This window comes from Gopherus flavomarginatus, chromosome 11, assembly GCF_025201925.1.
Source record: "Gopherus flavomarginatus isolate rGopFla2 chromosome 11, rGopFla2.mat.asm, whole genome shotgun sequence".
Classification (NCBI taxonomy): Eukaryota; Metazoa; Chordata; order Testudines; family Testudinidae; genus Gopherus; species Gopherus flavomarginatus.
The window spans coordinates 26,134,956-26,156,793 of record NC_066627.1 but is presented as its reverse complement, the minus strand read 5'-3'; the positions used below and the strand labels follow the sequence as shown (position 1 = coordinate 26,156,793).

General features: G+C 46.8%; 1 protein-coding gene across 1 annotated transcript; it reads right to left on the bottom strand.

Annotated features, from left to right (window-relative positions):
* Nucleotides 1-538: 538 nt before the first annotated feature.
* On the bottom strand, nt 539-21,139 carry ASIP (agouti signaling protein). Its single transcript, XM_050917502.1, has 4 exons — nt 21,070-21,139; nt 18,156-18,310; nt 5,281-5,342; nt 539-715 (listed from the first exon to the last, which is right to left on the bottom strand). Exons 2-4 carry the CDS (start codon nt 18,307-18,309, stop codon nt 539-541), a joined length of 393 nt encoding a protein of 130 aa, XP_050773459.1. The 5' UTR covers nt 18,310; nt 21,070-21,139.
* Between the last annotated feature and the right edge of the window lie 699 nt (nt 21,140-21,838).

Genomic DNA, 21,838 nt, shown 5'->3' with positions numbered 1-21,838 from the left:
CCTCTGGGGTACCTGGCATTGGCCACTGTCAGAAGACAGGATTCGGGGCTAGATGGACCTTTGGTCTGACCCAGTGCGGCCATTCTTATGTTATAAACACTAGGTCCACTGTTGTGTTAACCAAACTTGTTTTAATGCGGCCAGTTTCATACTGTAGATGGACACTGACAACCTAGGGCATTCAGCGCCAGTCCTCCTCATAGACACTTGCAGCCTGTGGTGAGATGTCACATTTCTGAAAGAAACAAATTTTCCTTGAACTGGAACCTGTTCCCCTTCAGTTCTGTTTTAAATACTCTGTCAGCCCCTCAGGCTCCTTCTCCCCTCCCTCACATTCCCTGTAATGATTTACTTGTGGGCCACAGTGCTTGTTCCATGAGGTAAACCCCAGCGTTCAGTCAGGTCTGGGGAATACAAAGCCAGCGAGAAAGCTTCATAGACTCTATACTTTGCTTGCAATACACACGAGAAAAACAGGTTGAAACAAACTCTGGAGCAGTTAATGACAGAGTTCCAGCACGGCCTTCCTGCTGTGGGTTTAGCAGTTTGGATTTCCTACTCGGCAGTAGCAGACAGTCTGAAAAAGCCGGCAGTGGCAGAAGGTGCAGACATCACAGCATGGGGGAGAGGGTGGCTTGCAGTTTTTCCAAGTAGCCACACAATTAGCTGGGAGTGTGGGCCGGGGCCTGCGGGATTTTCTTTTCTGGGTCTTTCTCTGCAAGACAGAAACGAAAACTTTTATTAACTCTACAGCAATCCTAGATCATGAATAAAGCATCAATATCTGAGGGTCGCTCAGAATACTTTGCCCATCTACAATGTCTTTTTATGTGAAGATCTGAGAATATGTTTCAAACCTCACAATGTTGATATCAGCCCTGTTTTATAAACACAGAAACTGAGTCACAGAGAGGTGAAGTGAAACCTGGGAATAGAACTCAGCTTTTCTGGCTCCCGAACTGGTGCTTTAAGCACAAGTCTAACTGCCTCTCTAAGAGAGTTTGTCAATTTTTCGAGCTATATTTTTAGTCTTCTAAAATTATTCCATAAGAGCAGGGTAAAAAAACAGCCACCACCCTGCATGTAGGCATGTGCAAACTGCTAGTCAAGTATGCACCCAATTCCTGCATGGAAACCCCTATTTGCAAGAGCAAATGCAAGTTTTTAGGTGAGCAGACAAAATCTCTTGCAAATCTTCTAGCCTACTTGTGGAGATATTTTGCAAATGCAGCTCCTCTTGTCTATGAGTCAATACAAGCAGAATCTTTCTGTCCCAGCATGCAAAAGGGGGGAGGCATCTGGGACCCCAAAGCTCCAGGTACATAATGAGTGGCATTCCCATTATTAACCCTCAATTTTGTTCAGAGAGCTAAGACTGAGGGTATAATTTTCAGAAGTGCCTAAGTAATTTAGGAGCTTACATCCTATTTACTCTAGCAGGGCTGTCCCTAGGGGGGTGCAGGACCCGGAACATAAGTACCAAATTTCTAATCTGCCGGGGGGGGGGTGCTCCCCCCTGGCTCTGCCTAGGCCCCACCCCCACCTAGGCCCTTTCCCCATTCCATCCCTTCCCGTGAGGTCCAACTTCCCACCCTGCTTCTTCCCACCCCCGCTCCATACCTGCCCCCTCTTCCCGCCCCTGCCCTGCCTCTTCCCGGCCCAGTTGTGCCCCCTCCCCCAAGTTGTGCCCTCCTTCCTCTCCCCTCCCTCCCAGCGCCTCCTGACACCGCAAAACATCTGATCCGCGGCAGGCATTAGGCGCTGAGAGGGACGGGGAGGTGCTGATTGGCAGGGCCTGAAGGTGGGCAGGACGTGCTGGGGGAAGGGAGGGGGAGGTCTGGTAGGGGGACTCCTCCTCGCCTCCCCTCGCCTGCCTGCCTGCCTGCCACTTGTCTCCCCATTTGCCTCTTTACCATGCTTGCCCATCCACCTCCCACCTCACTTCCCCGCCCACCTCCTCACAATTTTATTGAAGCCTGGGGCCCCTCGAGGCATGAGCCTGGGGCGATCGCCCTGATTCATGGTATCCAAGGGATGGTCCTGACTCTGGAAGGCAAATGGAGCTGCATATGAAAATGGAACCTCCCAAATTGTTATTTTTTAGGAGGAAAAAGACTTAACTGACAGAGTTAAATCACAAGAATTCACCAACAAGCCCCTGAGGAGACGTTCCAAGGGGGAGGGACCAGGCAGGCCACTACTCATAAAAACGGAAGGAAAAGCAAATACCCTAGCTTCATTCTGGCCTCTGTGCCACGAAAAGCCATCATGCCTGCTAAAGAGGCCTGTCCTTTCTCTACCCTCCTCCTGGCTACCACTGAGGTGCAGGTATCCAGCAATGTCCAACATTTAAGACTTGACATTTACAAGCAAGGAACCTCCAGCCAAGCAGCAAGTCCATCAACTTTAATCAGCTGCGATGAGAAAACCATTGGCTAATCTTTTCAACCACGGACGAGCTACTTGAGGTGCCTTTCCCTCGGCATTCTCGCACTTGCTTTTTTCATTCTGGGTGGTGAGTGTGTGTGCACACACATGTGCGAGAGCATGTGTGCAATGACTGCACAGAATTTATCTGAGAATGACACCTCTAGAATAGTTCCATAAATATCTAAACCAGCCCTAGGTTAAACAACCTCGCTGGCTGAAAGAATACATCCCTATGTATTTTATGGATTAGGAGTTGTATATTGAAACTATTTTTATCTACTTTCTTGTTTGCTAGTTGAAATTAACAAGTTTTGCCACCCTAAAATTTACTGAATGCTTCATGTAACCTTATGTTGTGGGGCAGAGCTTAATTCCTAATCACCTGTAATTTGGGCAGGCTACCTTAATTGGCAACAGAGCTGTAGTCTCAACATTAACTTTAACCTGTGAGTGGTTTGAGCCAGTGCTTAATGGGCTTGTCACGTCAGTTATGAAAGTAAAAAAATTCCTTGAGCCCTAAGTGAAAGATAAATTCCCTCAAACTGTTAGCCGTACGCAGCTGAGCATTTCTGATTTCTTCCAGAGGAGAGCCAATGGTTCACTAGCCTGTTTATGGTTAATATCCTAGTAGCTAACATCCTCTCCCATTCCTCGAAGTTTATAGAAGTGCGCATTTTTCATTAAAAATAATCCTTTGTAAGGGCCTGATCTTGAGAGATGCTGAGCACATGCCCTGGACTAAGTGGCAGCAGCTCAGCTTGTCTCAGGATATGTGTCTAATTTTGGATGTGAATTTTATACCTTGCTGAAAACCTTTGGGCACATCAATTCACGCACAGAACTAAGTTTACACCTGCTGATTGGCTGTTGACAGAGACAGGCCAAGGAGGAGCTATTCCGATCTGGATTAGGGTTAGGCTATGGTTCACAGTTGGAGATTACATCAGAGTTAGGGTTTAGTTTAGGATCTGAGGTAGGGCTGTTGATTAATCACAGTAAAAGCAAAGCTTTACTAAAATTAACAGTCCTCTTATACAGCTTAAGTCAATTGATGCTAATTTATAATGAATATAAAAATGATGAAGATATACATTGCTTTTATAAATGGAATAAAGGAAATTGGAATAAAGGTTAGGCATATAACTCCGTTAGGGTGTGTCCAGGCTGCCAACAGCAATTCTGGGCCCCAGAGAAGAACAGTCAATGGGCCTGCTGGGTGTGCTCTTCTGGCACTGCCAGCGCTTTAACATGCCCACCTGACTGCCTTCACCACTGCCAGTACCACCCTGTGCATGCCTAGGAGCCCTGCGGCCCACCTGGGTGATTTAAAAGGGCCCAGAGGCACCCGAGCCCTTTTAAATTGCCCAGGCCCCTGGGCAATTGCCCCCTTTGTTGTCGTCGTCCCTCCCCTTCCCTGCCCCTGTTGGCAGGCCTGGGTGTGTCTACCTGTTTTTAAGGCCAAATGCTAAAGGAATTGTGTAGAAAAAGGAAGTTTGATTCCTAGTCCAGAAATAAAATAAATAAATAAGGCTAACTGCTAAATTTACATAGGTTTTGAAAAGTTTTGATAAAGAAATCTATGTGCATGCTTCTTTGGATTGGTGTTTTAACAATGCCAGTATTATACCGTAATATGCTGCAATGTATAATTCCATAAAATGGGGTTAGAAAACCCTTCAGACTGGCTCAGGAAAACATGATCTAGTTTAAGATTCATATGACTCCACAATAGGCTATGTGGTTGGTAACAACCTTCTGATTAGCTCAATGAATCAGCATTATTTAAAAGCTCCCAGAACCAGGCTTTCTCCCTTTTGACTTGTGGTGATTGGTTGGGTAAGCTGCTTTTTTCTTTTCTCTGCCTTTTTTCTTTTTTATATATATATATATTTTAAACTTTCTTGGACATCTCGGAAAGGGGGCTACAGAACAACTGTGCACCACACACACGTAATTAACTGTAAGCTTACATTTTCTCTCTCTGTTACTATTTTTTAGCTTTTGTGCCATGATTTAATTTCTCTAGACTTGTGCTAACTGCACAATATTTTTTCTAAAAATTCTGAAAAGTTATGAAATAATATATTAACACTTCTCTTTTATTCTGTGTGGTCTTCTTGCATTTATTTAATTTACTTAGAATTGTACTAGTGGTTTTGTACGATTATTGAATTGACTTTATTTAGTACTGTCAGGAGCCACAGATATCGATCAAAAACATACAATGAGGAAAAGTATAGAGTTATTACTTCTGCCATAATAAGCTTACAGCAGTGGTCCCCAACCTTTTTGTGGCCAGTAGCACATTCATGTTTTCCGAAGAGTGTGGCTGGCACCAACAATTTTTCAAGGCTTATTTTGTATTTGTACATTAAATAATACGAAAAACATCATATTTAATATAACATAATATATGAATCCAGAGAGAAGCCAGAGAGAAGCTGTGAGGACAGAGAACACCGGCGCCTGCAGCCTGCGGCCTTGGAGTTCTCTGTCCCCAGCAGGCGCGGGGCTGGGGCTTCTCTCCAGCTTAAGCCGCGGTCCTGCTCCTGCCAGGAGCCGAGAATGCCAGCGCCCGCAGCCTGTAGCCCCGGAATTCTCTGTCCCCGTCAGGCGCGGGGCCACGGCTTGTCTCCCCTTCTGGCACTAGGCGGGCCCTGCGCCTGCTGGGAACAGAGAACACTGTGCTCACAGCCTGAGTTCTCTGTCCCTGTCAGGTGCGGGGCAGTGGCTTCTCTCCCCTGCTGGGCACTAGGCAGGTGCACATAAATGCCCCGGTGGGCACCATGGCGCCCACGGGCACCATGTTGGGGACCACTGTCTTACAGTGTTAAGAGAATAGTCACGCACCTTGGATTCTTTCTTCTTCTCTGCCTCTTTCCTGCTTACTTTTCGGGATGTTTTGGTTAATTCTTCAAAGAGAAAATAAAACATAGCATGAAGTTAAGTGTGTATTTACTGTGAGGCATATGCGATTGTTTAATTTAGTTATAGAATACTGTTTTTGTGCTAATGTCTTTACTGATAAGAAATAAAGTAGCTTCACTAACTTATCTTCTCAGAGCACAGTGTTTGTAAACTCAGGAAGCCCTTCTGTAGGAGCCATCCTTATATAAACATAGTGGGTCTGAGCTCTGAGGCCATGTCTATACTACAAACTGTGATTGATGCAAGTTATATCAGCATATGGTGCCAGTTAGTATATCGCTTGTGTACATGCATATCTGGCTGGTTATGTCAACACAGCATGCACTCACCAAGTGTGTTTGTCAATGAATAGTGCAGTGGCTACATATCCCAGTGTGCAACTCGCCATCGTTTTGTGCACTGTCTTCTGGGAAATTTTTGCAGTGCATGGTGGGACAGAAACTAGGCATACAAGGGTGACTGAGAGCTAGGGGTCAAGTTCCCATCATGCATTTTCTCCATCCCATAATGCCATCCATAGCCCATAATTTTTGCACCTTTTTTAAAAGTCCCACAAACCTGGATGGCAATTTTGCTGGCAAACATTTCTGACTGAAGCTTGGATCCCGCACAGCTCTGTACTATTGTCATGAGCCCTGCAAACACAGGGTGAATGCGCCTCCAGTATATTCAGAGATGCAGGAAGACAACCACAGCGATGGGGAACTGACCATTTTGCAGAGGACAGATTGCTTGGGACATTGCGCAAACGAGTTCAAGGTTGTCAGTGGTGGTCATGGAGCAGTTGCAGATAAGAGTGCCATGCCTGGGCCTGTGAAATGAGAACTGCCTGGTGCGATCGCATTGTAATGCAAGTTTGTGATGATGAGCAGTGGCTGCAAGAATTTTTGGATGAGAAGCTCCACATACCTGGATCTGTGTGTCAAGCTTGTCCCAGCCCTTCAGCACAAGAACACTAGGATGAGAGCTACTCTGACCGCACAGAATGAAATGGCAACACTGGATTGCTACTGGTCAGAGGGAAATCATTTTGGAGCTGGAAAATCCACAGTGGGGGCTGTTGTCATGCATGTGTGCAGGGCCATTAATCATCTTCTGCTACGCAGGATTGTGACTCTCAGTAATGTGCAGGACACAGAGCATGGATTTGTAGCAGTGGGGTTCCTAAACAGCAGCAGTGTGATAGATGGCTTGTATGCACATCCCTATTTTGGCCTCAGTCCACCTTGACTGTCAACAGAAAGTGTGACCATTGTTGGATCACTGGGATGCTTCCCCGATATCAGTGTGAGCTGGTCATGGAAGGTGCATGTCATTTGCATTTTTAAGAACACAGGACTGTTCAGAATAGTGCAAGCCAGGACATTCCTTCCAGACTGGCGGATTACCATTGGTGATGTTGAAATGCCCGTAGTGATTCTGGGGGGATCTAACCTATCCCTTGCTCCCCAAGCTCATGAAGTCATACAGGGGCCAGCTTGACAGCACCGAGGAAACATTCAATGACAGATGAATGTGCTTTCAGTAGCTTGAAGGGCCGCTGGTGGTGTTTACTGACAAGATTGGATCTCAGTGAGAAAAATATCCCAATGCCTAAAGCTGCCTGTTGTATCTTGCATATCTGTGAGGCAAAGGGGGACAAGTTGCCTCCGGTGTGGAAGGCAGAGGTGGGGTGGCTGTCTGCTGACTTTGAACAGCCAGACACAAGGTCCATTAGAAGAGCTCAGAGTGAAGTTATGTGGCTTAGGGAAGAGCATTTTAAGAGTCAGCCAACAGTAATGTGGTGAGGTGGATTGTATTCTACCTGGCTCTGAAGTCTAGGGGTCTCTCAGAAATTGTGTGGTGCTTGGTGTACATTGATGAATATAACACTGTCTGTTAATGAAGCTATTAGTGTTGTGATGCTTGCTGCACATTCATAATTATTACACTGTTTGTCACTGGCCCTATGAGTTCTCTTGCCCTGTACAATAACTAATAGTGGTTTTCAGTACCGTTAGGCATTGTGCAGCAAATGAGGTGTAGTAATGATGATGAATTAATTTCCAAAAAATAGAATTTTATTGAGTACCAAAAGCAATGCAAAATATGTGCAATTTAAAAGAAAATGTAATAAAGACTTCTCAAATAAAGTATTTATTTATTAATAAATAAGAACAGAACTTAACACGGGAAAGAACATTCACGTCAATTTCAGTCTGTTTATGCTACAGGCACAGCAACTGTGGCTCTCACAGGCTATGTATGTGAAATTGTGCTTGTCCTTACTGTTGCCCAGAGTGCAGTAGTAGGGGTACAGATGCAGCCATGAAGAATATTAGGGGGTGTAGGACAATGCTATGGCGGAATTATTGTTCGACTGCAAAGGGAGGGGAGCCTGTGCTTACAGAACTTGCAGGTCAACAGAAGTCTGTAACATCTGACTTTAGTACAATTTAGATGGGGCTACTATAAGGTGGGTGCATAACTGGCTGGATAACCGTACTCAGAGAGTAGTTGTTAATGGCTCCCAATCCTGCTGGAAAGGTATAACAAGTGGGGTTCCGCAGGGGTCTGTTTTGGGACCGGTTCTGTTCAATATCTTCATCAACGATTTAGATGTTGGCATAGAAAGTACGCTTATTAAGTTTGCGGATGATACCAAACTGGGAGGGATTGCAACTGCTTTGGAGGACAGGGTCAAAATTCAAAATGATCTGGACAAGTTGGAGAAATGGTCGGAGGTAAACAGGATGAAGTTCAATAAAGATAAATGCAAAGTGCTCCACTTAGGAAGGAACAATCAGTTTCACACATATAGAATGGGAAGAGACTGTCTAGGAAGGAGTATGGCAGAAAGAGATCTAGGGGTCATAGTGGACCACAAGCTTAATATGAGTCAACAGTGTGATACTGTTGCAAAAAAAGCAAACATGATTCTGGGATGCATTAACAGGTGTGTTGTAAACAAGACACGAGAAGTCATTCTTCCGCTTTACTCTGCGCTGGTTAGGCCTCAACTGGAGTATTGTGTCCAGTTCTGGGCACCGCATTTCAAGAAAGATGTGGAGAAATTGGAGAGGGTCCAGAGAAGAGCGACAAGAATGATTAAAGGTCTTGAGAACATGACCTATGAAGGAAGGCTGAAGGAATTGGGTTTGTTTAGTTTGGAAAAGAGAAGACTGAGAGGGGACATGATAGCCGTTTTCAGATATCTAAAAGGGTGTCATCAGGAGGAGGGAGAAAACTTGTTCATCTTAGCCTCCAATGATAGAACAAGAAGCAATGGGCTTAAACTGCAGCAAGGGAGATTTAGGTTGGACATTAGGAAAAAGTTCCTAACTGTCAGGGTAGTTAAACACTGGAATAGATTGCCTAGGGAAGTTGTGGAATCTCCATCTCTGGAGATATTTAAGAGTAGGTTAGATAAATGTCTATTAGGGATGGTCTAGACAGTATTTGGTCCTGCCATGAGGGCAGGGGACTGGACTCGATGACCTCTCGAGGTCCCTTCCAGTCCTAGAGTCTATGAGTCTATGAGAGATCATCTCCACTCATCCCTCATGGAGGCAGTCCAAGAATCTGTGTTTGCTGCTGGAGAAGCCCCATTATGTCTGGGTGCTTCTCCTTTTCCTGCTGGGACTCCCGGGCTTTTCTCCTCTCCGCTCTTTCCTTCTCCATAGTGTCTGAAATATTCATCCTCCAGGCCCTCTGTTCATAGTCTGATGCAGCATTAGCTTGCAGGATCTCTGAGAACATATCTTGCCTGGGTCCTCTTCTTACTTCTCTGTACTATGGTCAGGCATTCCATGGGTGGGGAGGGGGGAACCCCTTGAGGCCGCAACGGCAGCAGCTGCTAATAAAACACAAAGAGGTACCATTGTGTTTATAGTCACAATGGAAACCGAAAGTTAAGTTTCAGAACTCCCATCCTTTGCTCCCCTAAAGTTTTAAACAAGACTTTCTTATTGACCCTTCAGCCTTGGAGCACATCTGCACAGCCCAGCCATGGTACGTGTGGCCCAGCAGGGCCATGGGGAGAATGAGGAAGGAATTGTTCGCCTCCATGAAACTCCAGTTTCTGAGGGTACAAGTGCAGGGCACCGGCACTGAGCACTGGCACCATTTCCCATAGGCAGTGGTGATTTTAGCTGGTATCTCCCTCCTGAGGGTAACATAGGCACAGAGAGCACAGCTGCTGCTGGTGTCCCACTTGGGCCCATATGCCACTAGCCTGTGTTCTGCAATGGTGCCTGCTGAAGTCATCATGGACTGGCATGGGAAAGTGTCCTACTGCCAAGGAAGAAATAAAGCTTCTCTTCTAGAAGCCTTCATGAGAGGATTGCAGAGTATCTCCTTGAAAGTTTCATTGAAGTCTCTTAGGAGGATTCAAGGAACATCCCTATGTACGCAAACAAAATGCTCAGCATCCGCCTTTTACCCCCCCAGTCTACTTCAACAGGAGAATGAAAAGCAGATATCAACTCTACTTCTGTTTGTTTTACCACTACTTCTTCTAGTACAAGTAAATTAATGAAAAGTTGATACCTGTGTCCTGGTAAGCTGGAGTCGGGTGCCATCTGTACATTTAAACATTGTAGCACAAAATGCATTCACACAGTTCCCTGAGATTCCTGCCCCTTCCTTGGGCGTGCCCGTGCTTGGCTGCCAGCACTGGCTAGTCGGAGGTGGAGCCTCAAACAGGTCCTGGCTCGTGGCATAGCCGGATCCCCTGTCACATGTCCACCACCCTCCTCTTCCTCCTCACTGTCCACAGCAGGGATCTGTGTCTTGGGCTCCTTGGAGGTATCCATGGTGCTCTGTGGGGTGGTGGCGGTGTCTCCATCAGGTGTGACATGCAACTTGTTGTAAAAGCAGCAGATCTATGGTTTGGCACCACATCAGCTGTTGGCACCAGATCAACCATTGGCCTCCCTGACCACCTGATATGCCTGACACAGTTCCTTCACTTTCCTACAGCAGTGCTGCTGATTCCTGTCATACACCTTTGCCTGCATCCTCCATGCATTTCTGCTTATAGGTGTCCACATTTCTAGAATGGGTCTGTAGCTGTGCCTGCATAGCCTCTTCTCCCCACAGACCCAGGAGATCCAATACCTCCTGTCTACTCCAGGCAGAAGCATGGCTGGAGCTTGTGACTAACATGATCAATTGGGCAGCTGCACACAACAAAGAAGAACTGCTCTGTTAGCTATGCTCGCCAAGCTAGGCCATCAGGAAAAGGCATTTCAAAAATGTGTGAGGTTTTCAAAGGGTGGATGGGCATAGGCCAGGGTTATAATAGACCAGGGATGGCTAAGCCTCCCCTAGTGTTACTGCGGCCGCTGGACGCTGGCTGCGGGGTTTTCACTGAAATTTTTGTTTATTATTATGCCCCATGCAGGTTCTGGGGTGGCTGAGGAGGCGGTATGTGCTGCTCAGCTTCCTGGGTTCATCAGTCATCTCCTTGGACTCCAGGGCGACTGCTGATAAAACCAGAAAGCTGAATAACACATACCTTCTCAGCCACCCCAGAACCTGCATGGCACATATCAAAAGCTCAGGTTCTTCAGGAAGAGATGAGCTTTTCCTGTGGAGTGGTTTGGGGTCTCAGGAGGGGAAGTGTGGTGCGGCTTGGAGGGCTCCTCTGGCCACAGCAGGGAGGGGCAGGTGTCAGAGCTCCACTTGGCCCGGGGGGTCCTCCAGCCATGGGGGGGCTCAGAGCTCCAGCCATGGAGGCATGGGGAGGGGAGGCACAGGGCTTCTCTGGGACTCTGGTCACAGCAGGGGCCTCTGGTGGAAGAGGTGGAACTGGTGGGGAGGAGGGCTAGCCTCCCCTAAGGGGGGCTCCTCCTGCTGCACGTGGGGATGGGGCTCGTGGTCTCCATGACCCTTGGGCTGTTCACAGTTGTGACCAAAACAGTCAGTATCAGGCACTGTGGGACAGCTGCTGGAGGACTGTTAGGTCTACATATATCATGCAGTCTCTACACTCACAATGCATCCACCACAGTACATTGACCCTGGCTCAACACCACTTGGGGAGGTGGTGTTACTGCACTGCCGTACCGGAGTGCTTGCACTGGTGGGACACAAAACTGAGTGAAAGCAGGGCAGGAGCTGGGTTGTGGAAATGGGGCAGAACCTGAGGGGTGGGGAGTGGATAGAAGAAGCTGGAGTTTGGGTGTGTATCGGGCAAGAGGCAGGAGCCAGGGATGGGAGGCAAACAGGAGCCGAGGGAGACAGAGACAGGGTGAGGGCACAGGGGCAGGACAGTCCATAATCCATTACAAGCACACTCCCCTCCAGAACCTGCAATTGAACCCAGGAGTCCTGACTCCCTACAGTCCTCTACTGCCAGTGCATAGCTGTGGAACTCACTGGCAAGGTGTGTCTCATCTCCCACCAAAGGCACGTCCCACATAGAGGAAAACAGCTTACTACTGTTAACAGCTACTCCATTAGCTCAAGTGGCCGATGTTTATGCTGTGGAGCTAAAGAGCCAAACCCTGCTGATGACCAAAGTCGATGGTCTATATAGTTCCACATGACAGAATTTTTTTCAATTTTTAAAGAAATAATTAATTGATTTATTAGGAAATGACACCCCCAAACTATGTTAAACGAGCAAAGTCAAGCACTCAGAAGTTAGGAATTGCCAGATTTGCCCATGTGTGAGGGGACTATTGTCCCCTTACTAACACTCAGTGGGGGTGTTTTGGTTGGATAGCTCCCAGTACCAAAAGAAAGGGGAAGGGTCGATGGGAAATCAGGACCCTGAGACTAACAGTCCCCAGGAACAATGCAGAGAGGCTAATGCTCCAGGTCAGCCTGATTGACAGGGCGGGTAGACTAATCACGGAGTCAAGAGGCCAGGGTGGGTCCCATCCTCTGTGTGAGCTGGAATTGCCTGGGCCAGCAGAGTGGGGCTGAGCTAAGGAGAAAGCGGGGCGCCAAGCTGAGCTGGGGAGCAGAGCAGTGCCAGATCCAGAGGCAGGGGTGGTGAGTTATATGGACCTGTGGTGCCCATGCTCCAGGAATATTCAGGGCCCGGGAGCCAAGCTCCACCAATGGTTGGGGCCAGGTCTCCACCCCAATCCCGCCTGCCGCCCCCACGTGCCTCCCCTGGAGTGTCTCCCAGCCCTGCCTGCTGCCCCCAGGCGATTTAAAAGGCACCACCAGCACAGCGGGGCTAAGGCAGCTTCCTGCCCACCCTCGCTCCACGCCACTCCCAGAAGCAGGCGGCATGGGGGTGTGTGTCTCTGTGCGCTGCCCCCGCCCCGACTTTGCAGTTCCCACTGGCCAGGAACTGTGGCCAGTGGGACCTGAAGGGGTGGTGCCTGGGGGCATTGGTGCGCGGAGGCCCCCCAGCACCGCCCGCCTAGAAGCCATTGCCATAGAGGTGTGCTGGTTGCTTTTGGGAGCTGCCCGAGGTAAGCGACGCACCCCCTCTCAGCCCCTCCTGCACCCCAATCTCCAGCCCTGAGCCCGTACCCCACACCCAAACTCCCTCCCAGAGCCTACACCCCACATGCCCTCCCACACCCCAAGCCCCTGCCCCAGCCCAGAGCCCGCAACCAATCTCCCTCTCAGATCCCGCACCCCAAACCCCCTCCTGCACACAAACTCACTCCCAGAGCCCGCACCCCAACCCCCTGCCCTAGTTCAGAGCCCACACCCAATCTCCCTCTGAGAGCCTGCACCCCAAACCCCTTCCTGCACCCAAACTCTCTCCCAGAGCCTTAGGCAGCTGGGAGGGGAATGGGGAATGGGACTTGGAGCCATTCTGGGCACCACCAAAGGTTATGCAAACCTGCCGCCTCTGTCCAGAGGGGCCAGAAAAGCAGCCCAGGGAGCAGGTCAGAGCTGGGAGCAGAGTCACAGAAGCAGCCCACACAGCAGACCTGTGCTGGGAGCAGAGCTGCAGCAACCAGAGCCACGGGGGGCCAGAGACGCAGCCCAGAGACCTGGAGGCAGAGCAGCAGCAGCCGCCATGCTGAGGCAGAGTGGAGCTGGAGCTGAGGCTGGAGCAGTCTGGAGCCGGGTGCGGTGAGCAGCTGGGAAGAGCGAGGGGGACCCTGGGCAGTGGGCCCAGCTCAGGGAGACGTCCCCAGCCAAGAGGCTCTGCAGGCTGGACTTGGAGGGGGATCGTAACCCTGACAGAGCAAGGGTGACACTGGGGAGAAGGGTCCTGCCACCAAGAGCCTGAGGGCGCGTGGCCACCACCAGAGCAAGTGTCCGACCTGCAGCATCCCTGCAGCACAGCCAGGGCCTGAGAAGGAGGCCTGGGACATGTGAGGAACAGACTGAACTTCCCTTACATTCCAGAGATGTTGGTTGTGATGCCCCTGTGCCAGAGAGCAGGGTGACGGGTTTTCCTTTAACCTTTCCTGCTTTTCCTTATTTTTTAAAATTGCTTGTTGTTTAATAAATTGTATTTGCTTTGAACGGTATGTAATGATCAGTAGGTGAGGGAAGTGTCCAGTATGGAGGGAGCACCCCAGAGTGGAGACCCTCTAGCCCCTGCCCTAAGTGACCATGAAAAGGTTGGGGGTTGAGCCCCCCAGGAATCCTGGGCCCAGCCTTGTTGGGGTTACCAAGACTCTGCCACATAGGTGAGTGGAAGGGGAACCCTCGAGGTCAGGGAGGCCTGTGGGTAAGGGGAGTGGGAGGGAGGACTCAGATCCTTTCGCTAGCCCATTTCACCGGGTAGTGTATAAGCCAGGAAAGTTCCGCACAATAGCGGGACCATTCCCCTGCTTACACATGCAACATTAATTTGGCTCCCTTCTGCATATGCATTGTGATAGTTGTTAATTATGTGCTCACACACTAATTTCCCCCTGGCTGTGTTCCTTATTCAGTGCCCAGAACTGACCTGCCCTGGGAATGAATGAGAGCTCTGTAGTGAACGAAACTGTTGACTGCAGGACTCCTGTATCTTTTTGTTTTTTGGAAGGCATGTAGTGAGTGAGGCAGACAGAAAGGATAGTCTTGTGGTTCAGGCTGTCAAATGCTGCCCCCGAGAACTGGATTCTATCCCTGCCTCTGTGTCATGTGGGCAACCTCGTTAGCTGGATCTCTTGCTGATACTAACTTCTGCTCTGGTTATCTCTTCTGTAATTCATGCTCCCATAGCTTCTCTTCAGGGAATACACAAAGGGCAGATTGCTTGGGAGCTGACAGATTCATAAACTACTCCATGCATGATTAACAGGCCTCCTGAGCTCCTTTTGAAAATGCAAGCCACCTAGTGGATACAAGCCTGAATGACAGACAAAGCTACCATGTCTAAAGTCACCCCATGCTTCAGAAGTGATACTATAAACTGCCATTGCACAGGGAGGAAGGTGAAACTGTTTAAGCATTACAATGAATGATTATTAATTATTACATCCATCGCTGTAGTGCCCGAAGAACCCAATCAAAACTGTGGCTTTATACAAATACAAAGGTTAATTAAAGTGTTTATATTTTCAAAATAAAAGACTGGGTGTTTTTTAGGATTATGAAATATTTTAGGGTTATGGAATATTTCTACAACAGGCAAAAATGCATGATTTTACTTTAAATACGTGCTGGTCTTGCTACTGCCTGTTCTGATTTAACAGCAAATATGACAAATGTGGACATATTTGTCCGAGTGGAGGATTTTTTCCAGTATCTGAATAAGTTTATCATGAAACACTGAACAAGTGTCATTAACATTCTGAGAAAACGAAAAGTTCTGATACCATATATGCTTGTTTGACTTTTCTTTTCACTCGAATCAGTGTTCAGCTGGAATGTCTACTCCTCATAAGCTCAGAGCAAATTCCATTCAGTTCCGTAGGTTGTCTGGAACTTACATCTTGCAATTATAAGAAAATAATAATGAATGTTTTGGCTGATGAAATGAAAATCTGGGACATGTCAGGCACCTTGACAAATTCATCACATGAAAAAATATGATGGTCCTAGTAAAGTCAGGATGTATACAGTGTATGAGAGGTAACCCTTGCATTGAAAATATAGGTGATCAAGAATGCCATCCATATATTCCAAAATCTGCATGCAAATGGTGGTCACTTGTGAGCACATTGATTCAATTTGTGTGCAGTACCAGTAACTGCACATGCAAATAAGATAAGTAATTGCACATTCATCTAATCAGCACTAACCAAGTCCAACCCTGCTTAGCTTGAGAGATGTGATTTGATACCCAAAGTAGAATCGCTGCAGGCCATTTATGAAAACCTGATATTGCTTGTTGATGGGGACCAAATCTATTTTTTAATTTTCCTACTGTAACTGAATTGGGATTTGAGAACAATAGGCCAGTTAAAATATTTTTCTTAACCCAATATTGTCATGGAATAATTTTGAACAATTTGCCTTGATGTTTCAACAACCTCCTATTGTGATGTCACCTGCTATCCATTGAATTTAAGTGCCTAGGGAATGTTGTTCCATATTTTCTCTGTGTTTTTAAATGTAAGGTGATATGAGCATAGAGCTAAGGACGGAAGAGTTGTGCTGTATAGAAGGGAGAGCATAAATAATAGGTAACACATTTGTATCATTCTGCTCACTGTGTATCCAACCAGAAATTACACGGCTTGTATCAGGCAAGTGGGACTGAGTTAATGAAGGCAGAAGCTTCATCATAAACACTGAAATTGGGTGTTAGAACCAGCTGATGATGCAGAGAAATTTCCTCAAATAACAGACAATAACCGAAGCTCTTCCCAGAGAAAAACATGCAACAGTGTATTTCTCAGTTGGACTGATGATGTTGGTGTTCCAACTGGGAGGGTGACTAGAACCCCAAATACAGGAACACATACATGTAGCCACCTTGCTCTGGCATCTCATCACAGCTCACAACCTAATACAGCTGTGTAGCTGACTATCCTTCAAAGTGAGAGAAGCAGGTGGAGCAACTAGTCACAATCATTTGATCACCTTCCCTTTAGATTTCTTTACAATTGATATTTTGTATGTAAATACTGTGACATGGAAAGGGGCCCGCTTGAGAACCCTGGGAATGTTGCATTCTATTTGACTAGTGACATTGTATAAATAATGGTAATAATTAATATCAGCGTATGCATCTTTAGTACCTTTCATTGGGCAGCTCAAACATTTCATAGGTGCTGCAGGCTGATGAAACTCTCTGGTGTCCTCTGCTGTTGCTTACACATATCACAAGCAACAGCTTGATCACACACTTCTTTTCTTAAATAGGCTAGGAGATAACCCAGGTGGGCCCCTCGCCTCCACTCTAGCCTGATCCTCCCAGATAGGCCCCTTTCCTTTGCTCTCTAGTCAGCTCCCCCCACCCCGTACCCTTGTCACCCCCACTCCAGCCATTCTCCTCCTTTCTCCCCCACTTTAGGATCCCACAATTGGGTCTTTCGATTCCAGTTCCAGCCGACCTCCCTGCTTAGCCAGGCCTCCATTTGTGCATAAAAAGTTGGGATAACACAGAGCTCAGACCACATGAGCAATGAAATGTGCAGCCCTCTAAGTATCATCTTTAGGGTTCACAACGTACCTCCAGAGGCAGGTATTATTAGTTCCATTTTCCGGACAGGGAAGTGGTGAGATAACTTGGTCATGGTCACAGACGGAGTCAGTGGCAGAGCCAGAACAGAATCCTGAGCTCCAGACTCCCAGCCTTTTGCTGTGTCAATCAGCACATGTTTGCTCCTCTGCACAGCACAGCAGCAATGCGATAAGCCCCTCAGATCCTTCCCTGCCAATGTGCCTCAATCCTGACTTGAGAGGACCCAATTCTCCACTGCCCAGCACCCTCTGTAGTAATTTACATTGGTGTAAAGTGAGTGACAAGTGCTATTAAACAATAATGAGCATGATTCACACCCCTTTTGCACTCACTTTGGTTTTATGGCTACATCAGGTTAATAATTCATAGATTGCATGGCCTGAAGAGCCATTGTGACCATCGCGGGCAAACTATGGCCCCTCAGAGCTTTGGATCCAGCCCGCAGGGTTGCCCCCCCATGGCGCCAGGGGCCCCGCACTGCTCTCAGAAGTGGCCGGCACCACTTCCCTGCAGCCCCCAGGCGGGGGAGGAGACAGCTCCGTGCATTGCCCTCGCCTTCAGGCACTGCCCCCCGCAGCTCCCATTGGCCAGGAACAGGGAACTGCGGCCAATGGGAGTTTTGGGGGAGGTTTTTGGAGGCGTGGCAAGGGTAGCGCATGCGTAGCCCTCTGCCCTCTCCCTCCCTCAGGGGTCACAGCACTTTCTGGAGTGGCATGGAGCCGGGGATAGGGCAGGGAGCCTGTCCTGGCCCCAGTGTGCACTGCTGCCACCCTAGAGCCACTTTAGGTGAGTGGTACCAGGCCAGAGCCTGAACCTCTCCTGCACCCCAGCCCCGAACTCCTTTCCCTAAGCCCCCTGCCTGCACCTTGCATCCCTCCTCACCCCAACTCCCTGCCGAGTCCCCTGCTGCACCCTGCACCCCTGTGCACCCCAATCCCCTGCCCTGAGCCCCCTCCTGCACTCCACATCCCTCCTGTCCCCAACACCCCTCCTCTGCCCCAACCCCCTGCCCTGAGCCCCCTCATACACCCCTCCTCTGCCCCAATCCCTTGCCCTGAGCCCCTTCCTGCACACCACACCCTCTCCCACACTCCCTCCCACATCCCAACCCCCTGCCCTGCATACAATATCCCCACCCAGATGTGGCCCTCAGCCCAAAAAGTTTGCCCACCCCTTTTGTAGTCAGATGTCAACCTGCCCCATCTTAATTTATAGCCACACTGTTTTCTGCAAAGTGCTTCAGCTTGCCACCAAACAGCATTTTACTAACCTACTATAGAGATGGATGGGAGATCTGGGAGTTTCATTTTGTTGCTGGTTGCCAGATTGGTGTCTCTGTTCTCCTCAAAGATCATGTGTGAATAGGCAGTTGAAAGCAAAATGGAGCAGAGAAATAAAGCAAGGAAGAAGTTCTTATCTTCCATCCTGGGGAGAAAAGAAAATGTGCTTCCATGAACACCAAAATCAGTCACAAATTATAGAGGGTGCAAGGGAAGAGTGGGGAAAAGAGCTTAGAAATGGTTTACTACGGAGTGATACAGGTTCACAGACAAAATAACCTTCAATTTCACAGTATTGCTCTGTTTAATACCTTCATAGAGTAAAATGTTTGGAAGTGTTAAGTTAAATCATACCCTATGCTCTGCAATGAGTTTGCAATCACATAACTGCTAATGAATTAGGCACACGTCAGAATACAAACAAAATTTCATTCTCTAACTGTAGTGAAAGTTTTGGGGTTGCAAAAGATTTTCTAGTGAAATGCAATAAATTCCCAGAAGAATCTCAGACTTGGAAAATATGCTTATTGTTTGGATTTTAGAGTGGATCACTTCATATATTTGTAGCATTTTGCTGCTAGTAGAGGAACACCTAGGATAGGGTGCAAGTTATAACAGAACCTCAGAATTATGAACACCACCAGAATTATGAACTGAGCAATCAACCACACCCCTATTTGGAATCAGAAGTACGCAATCAGGCAGCAGCAGAGACCAGCCAAAAAAAAAAAAAAAAGCAAAGTTAAACATAACTTATTTAAAAAAAATAAAGGGAAAGCATCATTTGTCTTCTGCCTAGTAGAGTTTCAAAGCTGTATTAAGTCAATGTTCAGTTGTAAACTTTTGAAAGAACAATCATAATGTTTTGTTCAGTTACAAATATTTCAGAGTTATAAACAATCTCTATTCCTGAGGTGTTTGAAACTCTGAAGTTCTACTGTATATGCGCTCTAGAAGGGGTTGTTATTGGAGCTAGCGGGAAGTGTTCATATGAAAAAATGTGTGACTGAAAACCACCATTTTCTAAAAATATCTTTTTTCCCAGATGTTCAATTTTTGGAAACATTGCAACAGAAACTTGCAAAGTAGTAGTTTAGGCTGTTGGTTGTTGTATGATTTTTTTTCTTTTGCGGGGGAGGGTTTTGTTGCTGATTTTGGCTGGTTGACATTAGTGACATGGTGGAATTCATTCAAAATTAATTACCTACTCCACCTTGTTTTTGAACATTTCCTAGTTTTAGACTGTTCCATATGAGGTCTAACCTGTGCCTTGTATAATGGTACTAACACTTCCCTGTCTCTACTGGAAATATCTTGCTTGATGCATCCTAGGACTGCATTAATCTTTTTAATGGCCACATCACACTAGTGGCTCATAGTTGTCCTGTGATCAACCCATACGCCCAGGTCTTTCTCCTCTTCTGTCACTTCCAACTGATATGTCCCCAGTTTACAGCAAAACTTCATATTGTTAGTCCCTAAATGCATGACCTTAGACATTGCACTATTAAATTTCATCCCATTTCTGTTACTCCAGTTTACAAGGTCATCCAGGTCTTCTTGTATGATATTCCGGTCCTCAGTATTGACAATACCTCCCAACTTTGTGTCATCTGCAAATTTTGTTAGCACACTCCAACTTTTTGTGCCAAGGTCAGTAATAATAACATTAAATAAGACTGGTTTCAAGACAGATCCCTGAGGAATTCCATTAATAACTTCCCTCCTGCCTGACAATTCACCTTTCAGTATGATCCATTGTAGTCTCCCTTTTAACGAGTTCCTTACCCACCTTTCAGTTTTCATATTAATCCCCATCATCTCCAATTTAATAATTTCCCATATAGAGTTATATCAAATGCCTTACTGAAATCCAGGTAGATTAGATTTACTGCATTTCCTTTGTTTAAAAAATCACTTATCTTCTCAAAGAAGGAGATAAGGTTGGTTTGGCATGTTCTACCTTTTTGTAAAACCATGCTGTATTTTATTCTGATTACTGTTAATCTCCGTCCTTAACTGCTTCCTCTTTCAAAATTTGTTCCAAGACCTTGCATACAATTGAGGTTAAACTAACAGGCCTATAGTTTCCTGGATCACGTTTTTCCTCTTTCTTAAAAAGGGAGGCTCATGCATTAAGCTCCAGAGGTCTCAGGTTTGATCCCAGGCACTGATGACTGGGGCCTGTTGACATTACATCTGGAAATGAGATAATACCTAACACCTGTTGGGGATTAGTCCTGCCTTCCTTCAGGGGACTGGACTAGATAACCTATCCAGATCCCTTCTAGTCCTACATTTCTATGGTTCTATATAACACTTTCATCCCCAACCACTCCAACAGCCATATGGGAATTACTTAATCTACTCCTGAAATGCTGCCACCTCTGGGGTGAAGTGATGCAGCTGCTCAACAACATGCAGCAACACTAGAGAACAGTTGTGGGCAGGAAATGAAGAACAGTTTAGCCAGTTGAAAGTGCAAGGGGAACATAATGCAAGGAATGGTTATAACCCACTGGAATTTGGCCAGAGCGAAGTCTAGTCTAGCACCTTTTACTATTGTAAAAGGCTTGTTATGATATTAATCAACCAAAAGTATTCAAGACTTCAGCTTCATGTCTTGTCTGAAAGGCAAACACCACCATCCCTAATTTCGCAATAGATCAGATTCATATCTTGACATCCCATATCCCAGTAGTTCCTCCAGCAGTTCTGACATCCCTTTGTTTGGACAGCTGGCCCTAGTGAAGTTGAGGGTTGGTTTTACTTTTACTGTGTATTAGTTTTGTGCTGTGTCAGAATACTTGGAGCCCCACGTTGGAGGCACTGCCAGGCCACGAATTCATTGACAACTGTATCTGCCAGCACAAAATTCAAAGGAACAAAAAGAGCGAGGCCGACCTTTTCTCGTGATTTGGTTGCAGTAAGCGCAGTCAATCACATCAATAGCGGGACAAAGGAGGCAGAAGCTGTGGATTAAAGGAGAAAAAAGGGTTTCCTCAATATGTCAATTGCAGATAAAATTACCAAGCGTGCACTGCACTTTCATTTGTCGACTCAGCTGACATAATCTACTGTGGCCTGTCTTTAAAACATACTGTTGTGCAGTGTCAAATCATTTAGTAACAGCATTAAAAGATTTGAAAAAGGTTCATGCAACAAGTGCCTTTGCAGAGCCCTTAATTTCACCGCAGATCATTCATTATAAATGAGAATACATTGTCCATGGAAAAACACAAATTATGAACACAAAGAGCCAAGTCTTCCAATGTGTAAGGAGGGCTTTGTGGTACTTGATAGAACCTGCACATCTACCAATGTGATATATTCCATCATGTGCCAGCAATGCCCCTCTGCCATGTACATTGGCCAAACTGGACAGTCTCTATGCAAAAGAACAAATGGACACAAATCTGACATCAGGAATCATAACATTCAAAAACCAGTAGGAGAACACTTCAATCTCCTGGTCACTCAATAACAGACCTAAAAGTGGCAAATCTTCAACAAAAAAACTTCAAAAACAGACTCCAACGTAAAGCTGCAGAACTGGAAGTAATTTGCAAACGGGACACCATCAGATTAGGTCTGAATAAAGACTGGGAGTGGTTGGGTTATTACAAAATCTAAACTTAATTTCCCCAATACTGATTTCTCCCTCTCACACCTT

Coding starts and splice junctions, on each gene's coding strand:
- ASIP (XM_050917502.1), bottom strand. CDS start 18,309: ATGGAAGATAAGAACTTCTTCCTTGCTTTATTTCTCTGCTCCATTTTG. Junction 5,343..18,155: donor CCCATCCATCTCTATAGTAG/GTTAGTAAAATG, acceptor TTCTCTTTGAAG/AATTAACCAAAACATCCCGA. Junction 716..5,280: donor AGAAGAAGAAAGAATCCAAG/GTGCGTGACTAT, acceptor TCTGTCTTGCAG/AGAAAGACCCAGAAAAGAAA.